The sequence below is a fragment of the Oncorhynchus mykiss genome, chromosome 25 (assembly GCF_013265735.2).
Source record: "Oncorhynchus mykiss isolate Arlee chromosome 25, USDA_OmykA_1.1, whole genome shotgun sequence".
NCBI classification, from domain to species: domain Eukaryota; kingdom Metazoa; phylum Chordata; class Actinopteri; order Salmoniformes; family Salmonidae; genus Oncorhynchus; species Oncorhynchus mykiss.
In genome coordinates this window covers 5,180,199-5,194,652 of record NC_048589.1, presented here as the reverse complement: position 1 = coordinate 5,194,652, position 14,454 = coordinate 5,180,199, and the positions used below count along the sequence as shown (strand labels likewise).

Below are 14,454 nucleotides of genomic sequence, written 5' to 3'. Positions count from 1 at the left end.
ATTTTGTACATAATGTTGCTGCTACCGTCTGTTATGACTGAAAAGAGCTTCTGGACATCAGAACATTGATTACTTACCTTGTATTGGACAAATATTTTTTCTTTAATGAATCTGACGGGAGGGATATACTCCAGACACCCGAATAGGCCCTCATCCCCGTCATTCGCAGGAGAAAGAAGCTGAGATTTTGAGGAAGGAGATTGGGGTGCCTTGTGAGGATCAGGCGAGTAGTGGCTAATCTGTCTTTGCCATCCGTATAGTTAGCCAATGGACAACCACTGGAAAATAACTGGGACGAACTAAAAGCACGTATATTCTACCAACGTGACATTAAAAACTGTAATATCTTATGTTTCACCGATTTGTGGCTGAACGACAACATTAATAACATACAGCTGGCAGTTTATACGCTCTATTGGCAGGATAGAACAGCAGCCTCTGGTAATACAAAGGGTCATTGTATATTTGTAAACAACAGCTGGTGCACGATATCTAAGCAAGTCTCGAGGTTTTGCTCGCCTGAGGTAGAGTATCTCATGATAAGCTGTAGACCACACTATCTACCAAGAGTGTTTTCATCTGTATTTTTCGTAGCTGTCTACATACCATCACAGACCGATGCTGTAACTAAGACCGCACTCAATGAGCTGTAAGCAAACAGGAAAACACTCACGCAGGGAATTTTAATGCAGGGAAACTCAAATCAGATTTACCTCATTTCTATCAGCATGTTAAATGTGAAACTAGAGGGAAAAAACTGTAGACCACCTTTATTTACTGCATACACAGAGACACGTACTAAGCTCTCCCTCACCCTCCATTCGGCAAATCTGACCATAATTCTATACTCCTGATTCCTGCTTATAAGCAAAAACTAAAGAAGGAAGCACCAGTGACTCGGTCAATAACAAAGTGGCCAGATGAAGCAGAAGCTAAACTACTGGACTGTTTTGCTAGCACAGACTGGAATATGTTCCGGGATTCTTCTGATGGTATTGAGCAGTACACCACATCAGTCACTGGCTTCATCAATAAGTGCATTGATGATGTCTTCCCCACAGTGACTGTACATACATACCCCAACCAGAAGCCATGGTTTACAGGCAACATCAGCACTGAGCTAAAGGGTAGAGCTGCCGCTTTCAAGGAGCGGGACTCTAACCCGGAAGCTTATAAGAAATCCCGCTATGCCCTCCGACGAACCATCAAACAGGAAAAGCTTCAATACAGGACAAAGATCGAAACGTACTACACTGGCTCCGATGCTCGTCAGATGTGGCAGGGATTGCAAACTATTACAGACTAAAAAGGAAAGCACAGCCAAGAGCTGCCCAGTGACACGAGCCTAAGAGATGAGCTAAATAACTTCTATGCTCGCTTTGCAAATAACACTGAAACATGCATGAGAGCATCAGCTGTTCCAACTGTGTGATCACGCTCTCTGCAGCCGACGTGAGTAAGACCTTTAAACAGGTCAACATTCACAAGGACGCTGGGCCAAACGGATTACCAGGACGTGTACTGCGAGCAGGCGCTAACCAACTCGCAAGTGTCCTCACTGACATTTTCAACCTCTCCCTGTCTGAGTCTGAAATATCAACATGTTTCAAGCAGACCACCTTAGTCCCTGTGCCTAAGGTAAACGGCCTAAATGACTACCAACCCGTAGCACTCACGTCTGTAACCATGAAGTGCTTTGAAAGTCTGGTCATGGCTCACATCAACACCATTATCCCAGAAACCCTAGATCACTCCAATTTACATTCCGCCCCAACAGATCCACAGTTCATGCAATCTATGTTGCATTTCACAGTGCCCTTTCACACCTGGACAAAAGGAACAACTATGTGAGAATGCTATTCATTGACTACAGGTTAGCGTTCAACACCATAGTGGCCTCAAAGCTCATCACTAAGCTAAGGACCCTGGGACTTAACACCTCCCTCTGCAACTGGATCCTAGACTTCCTGACGGGCTGCCCCTGGTGGTAATGGTAGGTAACACGGGGGCCCCTCAGGGCTGCGTGCTCATTCCCCTCCTGTACTCCCTGTTCACTCATGACTGCACGGCCAGGCACAACTCCAAAAACATAATTAAGTTTGCCGATGACAGAACAGTGGTGGGCCTGATCCCCGACAACGACGAGACAGCCTATAGGGAGGAGGTCAGAGACCTGACCGCGTGGTGCAAGGACAACATCCTCTCAATATGATCAAGACAAAGGAGATTATTGTGGACTACAGGAAAAGGAGACACGAGCACGTCCCCATTCTCATTGACGGGGCTGTAGTGGAGGAGGTTGGCGTCCACATCACCACCAAACTAACATGGTCCAAGCACACCACGACAGGCGATTAGGCCTGGCTTGCAGTCGGCATTCCAATTCATCCCAAAGGAGTTCGATGTGGTTGAGATCAGGGCTCTGTGCAGGCCAGTCAAGTTCTTCCACACCAATCTCAACAAACCATTTCTATATGGACCTTGCTTTGTACACGGTGGCATTGTCATGCTGAAACACAAAAGGGACTTCCCAAAACGGTTGCCACAAAGTGAAGAGGGCACGACAACACCGATTTGGCATGGGTCCCCAGATCCTCAAAAAGTTCTACAGTTACACAATCGAGAGCATCATGCCTGGTTGCATGGTGTGGCAACTGCTCGGCATCCGACCATAAGGCGCTTCAGAGGGTAGTGTGTACGCCCAGTACATCACCGGGGCCAAGCTTCCTGCCATCCAGGACCTCTATACTAGGCAGTGTCAGAGCAAGGCCCAAAAATTTGTCAAAGACCCCAGCCAACCAAGTCATAGACTGTTCTCTCTGCTATCGCACGGCAAGCGGTACTGGAGCACCAAATCTAGGTCCCAAAGGCTCCTTAGCATCTTCCCATGCCATAAGACTGCTGTACAATTAATCAAATGGCTACCAGGACTATTTGCATTGACCTCTCCTCCTTTTTTTACACTGCTGCTACTCAAATAGGCTTGGCAAACAAGACGAACTGGCACAGAGAGACAGGAAACAAAGGGATATATACATTGGGGATAATAAGCAAAACCTGGAGGGGGTGGAGACAATCTCAAGGACAGGTGAACCATATCAGGGTGTGACAGTGTCATGGTGTTTTTTTTCAGATTGTGGGGGCTGTTTTGTTAGACTTCTGTGTGGCTTTTGACATTATCGATCATAGTCTGCTGTTGGAAAAACGTATGTGTTATGGCTTTACACCCCGTGTTATAGTGTGGATAAAGAGTTACCTGTCTAACAGAACACAGAGGGTGTTCTTTAATGGAAGCCTCTCCAACATAATCCAGGTAGAATCAGAAATTACCCAGGGCAGCTGTCTAGGCCCATTACTTTTTTCAATCTTTACTAATGAATTGCCACTGGCTTTGAAAAAGGCCAGAGTGTCTATGTATGTGGATGACTCACACTGTACATGTCAGCTACTACAGCGACTGAAATGACTGCAACACTTAATCTTAAGGAGGCTGTGATTTTTTTCAGCTTTTTGTTAAAAATCGCGCAAAATTTCAACGTCCTGCTACTCATGCCAGGAATATAGTATATGCATATGATTAGTATGTGTGGATAGAAAACACGCTGAAGTTTCTAAAACTGGTTAAATCATGTCTGTGACTATAACAGAACGTGTGTAGCAGGCAAAATCCCAAGGAAAACTGTTCACAAAAAAACAAAACAAAAAAATCCCTCCACCAGTCTCTGTACTGTCTATGGCAAGGGAAAATAGATAGCGACCAGTTTACAGTTCCTACAGCTTCCACTCGATGTCGCCAGACTTGGCAATTTGGTTGAAGTTAATCCTTGGTGAAATGAGGAATAGGCACTTCCTGTCATCGAGTACACCGGGGGAAGTTATGGAAGAGAGAATATGGACCATGATTTCAAGACTTGCTGCTATTGAATACAGATCGCCCCGTGATCAATTTGATCGATTATTAACGTTTACAAATAACTAAATTTGGATTACAAAAAGTAGTTTGAAGTGTTTTGTCAAAGTTTATAGGCAACTTTTTTAATTTAAAAAAATGACGTTGCGTTTTGGAAAGCAGTTTTTTCCTGGATCAGACGGGCTTCATTAATGGACATTTTGGGTATACATTGGACGGATTTAATCAAAAAAAAGACCCAATTGTGATGTTTATGGGACATATAGGAGTGCCAACAAAGAAGCTCGTCAAAGGTAAAGAATGTTTAATATTTTATTTCTGCGTTTTGTGTAGCGCTGGCTACGCTAATTCTTTTGTTTACGTCCCCTTTAGGTATTTCGGGGGGTTGCATGCTATCAGATAATAGCTTCTCATGCTTTCGCCGAAAATCATTTAAAAAATCTGACATGTTGGCTAGATTCACAACGAGTGTAGCTTTAATTGAGTACCCTGCATGTGTGTTTTAATGAAAGTTTGAGTTGTATCGAGTACTATTAGTTGTCACTCTGAAATTTCCGCTGATGTTGATCCCTGTACAGGGACAGCAGCCATAAAAGGTTTTAACAAAGAGTTGCAGTTAGTTTCAGAGTGGGTTGCAAGGAATAAGTTAGTCCTAAATATTACCCACATATATCATTCTTCATCGTTGCGTCTGCTTATACATACAGGTTGCCCAGGTGTGTGGGCTGCATCTTTCCTCTACCCAATCTCCTCTATCCAATAATAACTAATCTGTCTCAGCTAATCTATCTGGGCTCCTGAGCGGCACAGAGGTCTAAGGCACTGAATTTCTGTGCAAGTGGTGTCACTACAGTCCCTGGTTGAAATCCAGTCTGTATAACATCTTTCTGTGATTGGGAGTCCCATAGGGCAGTGCACAATTGGCCCAGTGTCATCTGGGTTTGGCTGGGGTAGGCCGTCATTGTAAATAAGAATTTGTTCTGAAATGACTTGCCAAGTAAAAATTTTAAAAAATAAAGAAAATAGCTGCACCACTGCGTCAATCACACTAGCGTAGCCTAGTTTCCTGTTTACACCCTCCATCAATAATTCACTGTATTCCTTTAGGATCCCTGCTATAACTCCTTTCTTCCCCACTAGCCCTCGTCTCTTTCGCTGCTATCTCAGATGAGGTGTTTTGGGGGAGGTAGAGTGGTTTTCTCATTAATTATTTACTGACCCACCGATGTCTCTTGATTTGTTTTGGTTGTCTTGGCCTGTTGCTTTCGGTAAGGAAGGCATCCAATGCACAGAGATTTGTAATGTGTTGGATAGTCAGGTCGCTTACCTCCCCATTTGATCTGTGGGGAAATGCATGTGCCTTCAGCTATGTTGGGCACACCCATAAGTGTTGAAAATATTAACGTGGGAACCCTCATGAGTGGTAAAAATACAGAGATATCAACACTGTACCAGACCACTAGTCTACAGTATGTCTAACTTGATCCCTCGATATTGTGATCATACAGTAGCTTTATCTTTTTATAATTTACCATTTCCCAAGATCCCCCATTAATTTACAAACAAAATGTTAATGGTTCTCTATCTCTATTTCCCAGACTGCGCTTGAGGTCAGGGGCAGCTTCAAATCAGTTTAGTGCCAGCTTGATTCAATCACTGTGGTCAGTGGTGGTCAACGGACACAAGAATACATTGACAGTGAGAGCTTTCTCACTTACAGGTAAATAATTGTCAATAGAAGCCATTGTGTGGAGTTGTTCAATTGTGGCTGCATATACATTGGCAATGAAGAGCTCTTTCAATTATGGTTAGTGCTTTGGTCAGGGCTGTATGAAGCCATTGTATAGAGTCTGGTGTGGGTAGCATGGAGGAATCCTATAGCAGTGTCAATGAAGGTCAAGGCGCGTAGTGCCTTGCTACACTAAAAAAATGCTAGGTTAAAAGCTACCCAGTTTTGGGTAAATAGACAGAACACACTTTGGGTTATTTTTTAACTAGCCAGTTGGGTCCGATCATAAGACTGAAGGTGTGGTTTAGTAGGGGCGTGGCTTTTAGATTATTATTTTTGGCCACCTGTGAGATTAAATGTCGTTCCGGTTAATCTGTTCTGTTGTACTGCCAACAAGTGTTATGGTTGAGTGCTGGCACTTTTGTTGCCCCATTGGGGGCAGCTCTTCCGCCCCCATTATGATTTTTATGCCACATGTCTTCTGCAATTCGTTCTCCTCACTTCGTCTTTCTTAATCTCTTGCTCTCTCGCCTTCTCTCTAACGCCTTAAATATCTCTCCTCATTAATATCATTCTGCCACCAGTTTCCATTGTTAGGGTCTCTGCTCTCTGGTTAACTAAATTCCCCCCTTCTATCCCTCTGTCTCTGGTTTCCCCAAATCTTAAAACAATTTGTAAATTCATCCACCTGCTGCAGAAAGCGTTTATTTATTGCATATTACATTTTCAAAGTAACCATACAGGATAGAGTATAGCTTTGGAAAAAGGCCAGCGTCTGTGAAAGGGCAAGATCTCGACAATGTTTCGGTGAAACTGAACAATTCTTTCCTTATACTGTGTTTGGTTTGTAATGGTGAGAATGTGATAGACCGTGTCTGCCTTTAGTGAATTGGTGAGATTAATAGACAGATTTTGACCTAAGATCTGCGTCAAGGGGCAACTTCCCCCTACACCTACAGTAATATTGTGACATACATACCTGTGTTGGAAACGGAATTCTCCTGCTTGCATTTCCCTTTGGTGACTGATACATCATCGATGGCAATGTCCCCTTCGTAGCCCGATCCCCGAATGGCCTGAAACACCACCTGGACAGGGAAAGAGAAAAACAGACTTTAAAAGGGAATAACTTGGCGTTCCATAGAAAATTAACTTCCACTTGCATTGCCAATACCACCAAAGTATTGTGCCAAATTGCTGCCAAGAATGACATAGACCTACAAGTGATTTACCACTCAGAATATTGTTTTTATTTTATTTTTAATTTTTTTTATTTTGTCACTTAGAGCGTATTCCATTTGGAGAAAAAAGGAAACCACACCAACCACCACAGCAACAACAAGGAGAATACACTTTCATCCATAATAGCATTCACCTCAGACTGGTGGGTAATCCATTCTTAATCTCTAAATGAGAAAACAAAAAAGTGATACTGCATATCCATGGCGAATGATTGAGGCATATTGAGTGTGAGGCATCGGGCATTCATTGATGTTAGTGTATACTCTGGCTCGTGTGTGTTAGAGTGCCTTGATATTTCTGTGCGTGTCCATTTTTAAACTATTCATTGCTGTGAGTGTATGCTTATTATGGTTGCATCCCTACAGGTTGCAATTAAGGCACCACAGGACAACCCCCGCCACGCGTACTCGTCCATATAAGGACAAAACGCCACACAGCCTCTTGACCCACAGTTGACCAGGGGCTCATCAACTACCAGCTCTCTGACCACTCTCTCTCTCTTTCTTCCAATTTAGCACAAAGGTGGATGGCGCGGCTCTCTCGCTGCTATTCTCTAATTGAATCCCAGAATACACTCCTTGGAACGAGGGACTCCTTTGAATAAATAAAGAATGCAGAGGAGGTTTTGACAGGGATGGAGGGAGTGAACGAACGGGTGAGACTCTGATAGATGTGACCGGTCTACTAATTTGCGAGGGATCTTTATTTGATTTGTCCGCGAGGTGGAAGAAGGGCGGAGGGGTGGTTAGGCTAATTGGCCAAAGGGCCGTAGTGGGCTGACAGGTGGTGTCGAGGAAAAGAGCCCATTCACACAATGTCCAATTATACTCAATGGTATTAGTCACACTGCTATAAATGCACACGAACACACACACACCTTACAAACCTTTGTCCTTGTGTGCATATGTGTGTGTGTTTGTGTGTCTAGTCGGCCAGGTCTTGCTATTCATTTTTATTCATGTATTCACTTCCATAGCTCTTTCGAGTAAATCCCCTCATCTAATAGGCAGAGGCCAACGCTGCCGACAGTACAAGCCTGATTTATTATAGGGCAGACAAGCCTTACCGGGGGCTCTGAATAGACACACACACAAACACACACACAGAAACACATGCACACAAACACACAAGCACCAACACACACGCACTGTGGCTACGAGAGAGAGCAAGAGAGGTGAAATTGAGAAGATTGAGAGAGACATGAGTGTGAAGAGAGAGGGAGAGGATTGAGAGGGAGGAGAAATAGAGAGATAGGAAGAGAGCTGCCAAGGCCCCATGAATAAAACAGCTATAAAGCTGTGTGTGTGTGTTTGTGTGTGTGTGTGTGTGTGTGTGTGTGTGTGTGTGTGTGTGTGTGTGTGCGCACATATGTATGTCTTTGTGCATGTATGTATGTCTTTGTGCACATATGTATGTCTTTGTGCATGTATGTATGTCTTTGTGCACGTGTATGTATGTCCATGTGGTGTGTGGTTGTTATTGATGTGTGTGGTTTATCTTTGTAAAGATTGGGGTATCTGCGTGAGATTTTGAAAGCTTGTGTAAACATCTGTAAGTGGAGCTGTGTGCGTGTCTGTCTAAATGACTATGCTCTCCTCACTTTGTTTTCTCCTGCTGGAGGGGATACATTTGTAGCAGTAGAACAGGGCTGTCCCTAAAGTCTGGCTCGGCTCCCTTATGACACACACCCACAGGCGCACACACACAGGCTTGAGGGCATGCAGATGCATGCACACTTTACACACGGGCATGCACAGCAAATTTGCAAGTGTTGGTGTTAAGGTAAAAAGTGTTGTAATGTGTTGTGAGTGTTATAACTGAGTGTTGATTCCAGTGGGATTAACATTTTCACCATGTCGCTACCAAAATAAGTGTCATTTTATTCACAGTGGAATCAACACTGCGTGGTTTTGTTGTATTTCAGTCAACTCTCTCAGAGTGAAAAAGACATGTGAGGGTCCTCATTATCATTCCTCCCTGAATGCTTTGTTGCAGGTTGAGGTTAAGAATAGTTTGTTCTAGTATCTATGTTTCTGCATGCACATTGATTATACTATACAAAGATAAACTCTTCTAAACTAATCCAATCTGTAATAGTGAAGGGTCGTTCGCAAACGAACAGCTCTTTTTGAACAGATCTTTTTGATGAACGTCAGGAACCGAATCACATCAGTGAAAGACCTGTACATTTGGATACTGCTACTACTGCTTTTTGAGCTCAAAACTAACGTTTTCTGCAGATAAGTTACAAAATAACTTCCTACAGAGGGTGAATTCTCACTGCAGAAACAATAAATAGCATGGAGAGTGCGTCTGGACCGTGCTGATTTTTTCATTGTGTAAAATAAGGGGCGTAATTGTGAGAATGTCTAATAAGTTGGCCAGGTAAAAATGGATTTGAACAACATTTCACGATCTGCCTACCTTTTGGGATATACATTGGTTCTAGGTCGATTTTTAAGCATTATTAACGAAGAGCTGTTTGGGAGCCACTCTTTTACGTGAATGTTGCAAAATGAGTCGGCTCACAGAAAAGACTCATCACTAATCTGTAAGGGGTTGGAATTATTGCACCCAATTTAGAGATGGATGTTCCAGTTTAGGTAGTATTGTTTGTCAAGTCCTTGACCATAGCAATCATTATGAATGCATGTTGTGGGTGATAAATTATTCCAATTGTTTGATATTGTTAGCAGTTGATGTTATTCTTTAATAACACAGACCCCAAAGCAAATCAGGGGGAGGAAAATTGGTTTATTCAAATAGGACAAATCACTCCCCTGTTCTCAGTGATTCTCTCCTGTGATTCTCTCCACAGAACAAACGGACAGGATGTAGTTCATAACCCAGCCCCAGCCTGTGGTTGACCAATTAGAATTTCTTGCAATAAAACTGGGCCAAATAATTCTCTCTACTATTATTCTGACATTTCACAAAAAATAAAATAAAGTGGTGATCCTAACTGACCTAAAACAGGGAATTTTTACTTGGATTAAATGTCAGGAATTGTGAAAAACTGAGTTCAAATGTATTTGGCTAAGGTGTATGTAAACTTCCGACTTCAACTGTAGATTTCCCTATGTAAACATGTCCTGATTTTCAGGAAAAAGTTGGACATGTCACCTAGATATCCCAAATATGATGACTGCGGTGTACAACACAGAAGCTTATCAGGTTCTGATCATCTTACTATGCTTCTTCACCCGAGATTGGCCCCCAATTGCTAATCAATCAGTTCTTCATTCTCCAGGCTCTGCTTTGTCGTCAAAATGGACAACCTTGCAATGAGTGTCATGTATCCATCTTGATTTTCCCTGGACTTTTACTGCTGACCTCGTTAGAAGCTAAACTTGATAAAGACCTTCCCATTTTGGCCCTAATGTCTCAATTATTTTGGCCCTAATGCCACTGTCCTGGTACTACGTAATTTCCCCCCTCGGGAGTTATTCCCCACACCTCTTTTACTTGTCTGTCTGCTTCCCCTACTGCATTAGAGAGTTGTATGCAATAGTTAAGCATTGTGTCACTCATAAAGTGAACATCTGCTTTTCTCAAATCTAACGTGCCTGTCATTATCACATTGTCCATTGTAGTAACTGCCCACGCCCAGCCTAACTTCCTCATACCCTCCTCCACAATGCTTGAACCATCTGTGTGTAAAATAAACTCAGGGTTTACCAACGGATTACTCTTAATAAACCCATCAAGGAGCAGATCCAAAAACAACTCACAACAGTCATCTTCAAGTAATGTGGTCTCTGGGGGAAGCATCAGAGTAACTGGATTACATGGTGTGCCACGTCATTGCGTCATTGGGGCTGTTATCTTGATTCCATTTTCCCTTAGACGAACCATGCTTCTCCTGGCCATTCCTCATAGGAACATGTTTTCTTTTCTGAAATTCTCGTTGCCGGTGACCAGAAATCCTGCAATAATGACATTCACCAGGTTTATTTTTTGCTGAACTAATAATGTTGTTGGTTTCACTCGGAACCTGCACAACTCTGATACCCACGTCTCGTGGATGCTTCAAAGTTCTTGAACATTCATCCAACTGTTTTGGATATGCTGATTTTTGTGTGATTACTGTCACTAGAGGTTTGTCTTTACTTACTTTTATAGCCTGTGTTCTGGTTGGCCTAAGACATCGTTTGTCACTGCTGTCAGTATCTGTTGACTCAAAGCCAGGAAGTGCTGACCAGATGTTTGAAACCAGATCATCCTTGCACAACTCAGCCTGAGGGTAGATTGAGGGAACAAAGGGTCCTCCACATGTTGGAACCAAATCTGTTTTTACGACCCTTGCCTGTAATTGTTGAATTTCTTCATTTAAGGTTTTGATCTGTTCACCAAGAGTTTTGAAACTTTCCTCATCCTTCTTCATTGCCCTGTCATGATTCTCCAGAAATGATTTATCACCCCTTTTTCTTACTTTTGTTAAAACACTTAAAGTCAATCGTGTCTTTGTCAACAATGATGAAATATTTATTTATTTTCAATTGCATACACTTCTCTACTTTGAAATGGTTCTTCATATACCTAGACAGTGAATTTACAATCTCTTTTATGCTCATATTCAGAGGAGCTGTTCCGTCCTTTTCCAGAGTGGTTTTTCTACTTAACAATGGCATTATATTAACTTCAAAAGTTGTATAATATATATCTCTATGTTTGTATATTTATTTAACCCCAAATATATATATATATATATATATATACACACACACTATCAGTCAGAAGTTTTAGAACACCTACTCAATCCAGGGTTTGTCTTTATTGTTTATATTTTCTACATTGTCGAATAATAGTGACACATCAACACTATGAAATAACACGTATGGAATTATGTAAACTCAGCAAAAAAAGAAATGTCCTCTCACTGTCAACTGCAATTATTTTCAGCAAACTTAACATTTGTAAATATTTGTATGTACATAAAAAGATTCAACAACTGAGACATAAACTGAACAAGTTCCACAGACATGTGACCAACAGAAATTGAATAATGTGTCCCTGAACAAAGGTGGGATCAAAAGTAACAGTCAGTATCTGGTGTGGCCACCAGCTGCATTAAGTACTGCAGTGCATCTCCTCTTCATGGACTGCACCAGATTTGCCAGTTCTTGCTGTGAGATGTTACCCACTCCTCCACCAAGGCACCTGCACGTTTCTGGACATTTCTGGGGGGGGAATGTCCCTAGCCCTCACCCTCCGATCCAACAGGGCCCTGGGAAGTCTCTTTATATCCAAAAACCTGTTTTGTTTGCGCGTTTTGTTCTGTAATGCACAGGCTCAAACGCAGTCACAACAGGCAGATGAAAAATCCATAAAGTTCGTAGAAACATGTCAAACAATGTTTATAATCAATCCTCAGGTTGTTTTTAGCCTAAATAATTGATCATATTTCAACCGGAGAATAACGTCGTCAATATAAAAGGTAAACAAGAAAGGCGCACTCTCGGTCTCGCGCATTAAAAAGCTCTGTGACACTGTGGTGTAAACTCATTCAGAGTGCTCTTACTCCCTCATTTTTCAGAATACAAGCCTGAAACAAGTTTTAAAGACTGTTGACATCTAGTGGAAGCCATAGGAAGTGAAATTTGACTCCTACGGCAATGGATACTGTAATGGCATTTAATAGAAAAATACAAACATAAAAATATCCCACTTCCTGGATGGATTTTTCTCAGGTTTTCACCTGCCAAATCAGTTCTGTTATACTCAGATGTTATTTTAACAGTTTTGGAGACTTTAGAGTGGTTTCTATCCAAATCTACCAACTATATGCATATCCTGGCTTCTGGGCCTGAGTAACAGTCCACTTAGTGTATGTAAACTTCTGACCAACTGGAATTGTGATATAGTAAATTATAAGTAAAATAATCTGCCTGTAAACAATTGTTGGAAAAATTACTTGTGTCATGCACAAAGTAATGTCCTAACCGACTTGCAAAAACTATAGTTTGTCAACAAGAAAATAGATGAGTTTCAATGACTCCAACCTAAGTGCATGTAAACTTCCGACTTCAGCTGTACATATCACTCATTGCATGCACTAATTTTTACCTGATTTGGTTCTTTTAAAATTATATTGGTCTAAGCTCACCCAGCAATTATGCCATTAATCAGGAGATTAAGAGTTGACTCCCAAAGTGTGGGTTGTGCTCAGCCTTCTGTCTTTCTTCTGGATCAACACACAGTTGATACATTTTTCTCACTGTTGTTGAGACCAATGCATCCGGGTCAAGGTACCAAATGTTAGCAGTTAATGTTATTCTTTAATAACACAGACCCCAAGGCAAATCAGGGGGAGGAAAATTGGTTTATGCAAATGGGACAAATCATGCTTGGAAATAGATGGTCATTCTCCCTTGTCCTCAGTGATTCTCTCTTTAGTGATTCTCAGGATGTAGTTCATAACCCAGCCCTTGCCTGTGGTTGACCAATTAGAATTTCTTGCAATAAAACTGGGCCAATGGCCAAATAACAAGTATTCTATTTCAAACTCAATATATAGACATTCATCCCCTGTCTCTGCATTAATCCCCTGTTAAAGAAAGAAACACTATTTCCCTTGATCTTTAGTACTGTATTGACCTCTCATCCTCTGTCTCTGCGTTGTGTATTTATCTTCAAAATATTATATTAATATTCTCCAACTGGCTGGATTCCTATAGGCATTACCAATTACTTCACAAAATAATATGTGTTATTCCCTAACACTAAAAAAGAGTAACAGCATCAAATCTAATAAAGTGTTAATTTATTAGGGACCAACACTCGTTTGTGAACACTTAGTTTAACACTATTTCGTTGGGTCACATATCACATATCATTGAATTTATTCAGGATCCTGGGTTCCAGCAAAGGCAAAAACATTACAATACATTCACAGATTTCACAACACACTGTGTGCCCTCAGGCCCCTATTCCACCACTACCACATATATACAGTACAAAATCCATGTGTACGTGTGTGTGCATAGTGCGTATGCTATCATGTGTGTGTGAATGCGCCTATGTTTGTGTTGCTTCACTTTTCCCCGCTGTTCCATAAAGTTTTTAAAATAAAATGTAACTGCTTGCATGAGTTACTCTATGTGGAATATGGTTCCATGTAGTGATGGCTCTATTTAGAACTGTGCACCTCCCATAGTCTGTTCTGACTTGGGGACTGTGAAGAGACGTCTTGTGGGGTATGCATGGGGTCCGAGCCGTTCAAACAGACAGCTCGGTGCATTCAACATGTCAATACCTCTCATAAATACAAGCAGTGATGAAGTCAATCTCTCCTCCACTTTGAGCCAGGAGAGATTGACATATATGTTATTAATATTAGCTCTCTGTGTACATTCAAGGGTCAGCTGTGCTGCCCTGTCCTGAACCAACTGCAATTTTCCTAAGCCCTTTTTTGTGGCACCTGACCACACGACTGAAAAGTAGTCCAAATGCGACAAAACTAGGGCCTGTAGGACCTGCCTTGTTGACAGTGCTGTCAAGAAAGTAGAGCAGCAGCTTATCATAGACATACTTCTCTCCATCTTAGCTACTGTTGTATCAATATGTTTTGACC

General features: G+C 41.8%; 1 protein-coding gene across 1 annotated transcript in view; it reads right to left on the bottom strand.

The window, feature by feature from the left end:
- Positions 1–6,592: 6,592 nt before the first annotated feature.
- The window catches only part of LOC110505249 (MAM domain-containing glycosylphosphatidylinositol anchor protein 1-like), a 297,185-nt gene continuing 289,323 nt past the window's right edge, over positions 6,593–14,454 (bottom strand). Inside the window, exon 17 of the mRNA XM_036962249.1 lies at positions 6,593–6,727. Coding sequence (XP_036818144.1) covers positions 6,593–6,727 — 135 coding nt within the window. The remainder of the gene's footprint in view (positions 6,728–14,454) is intronic.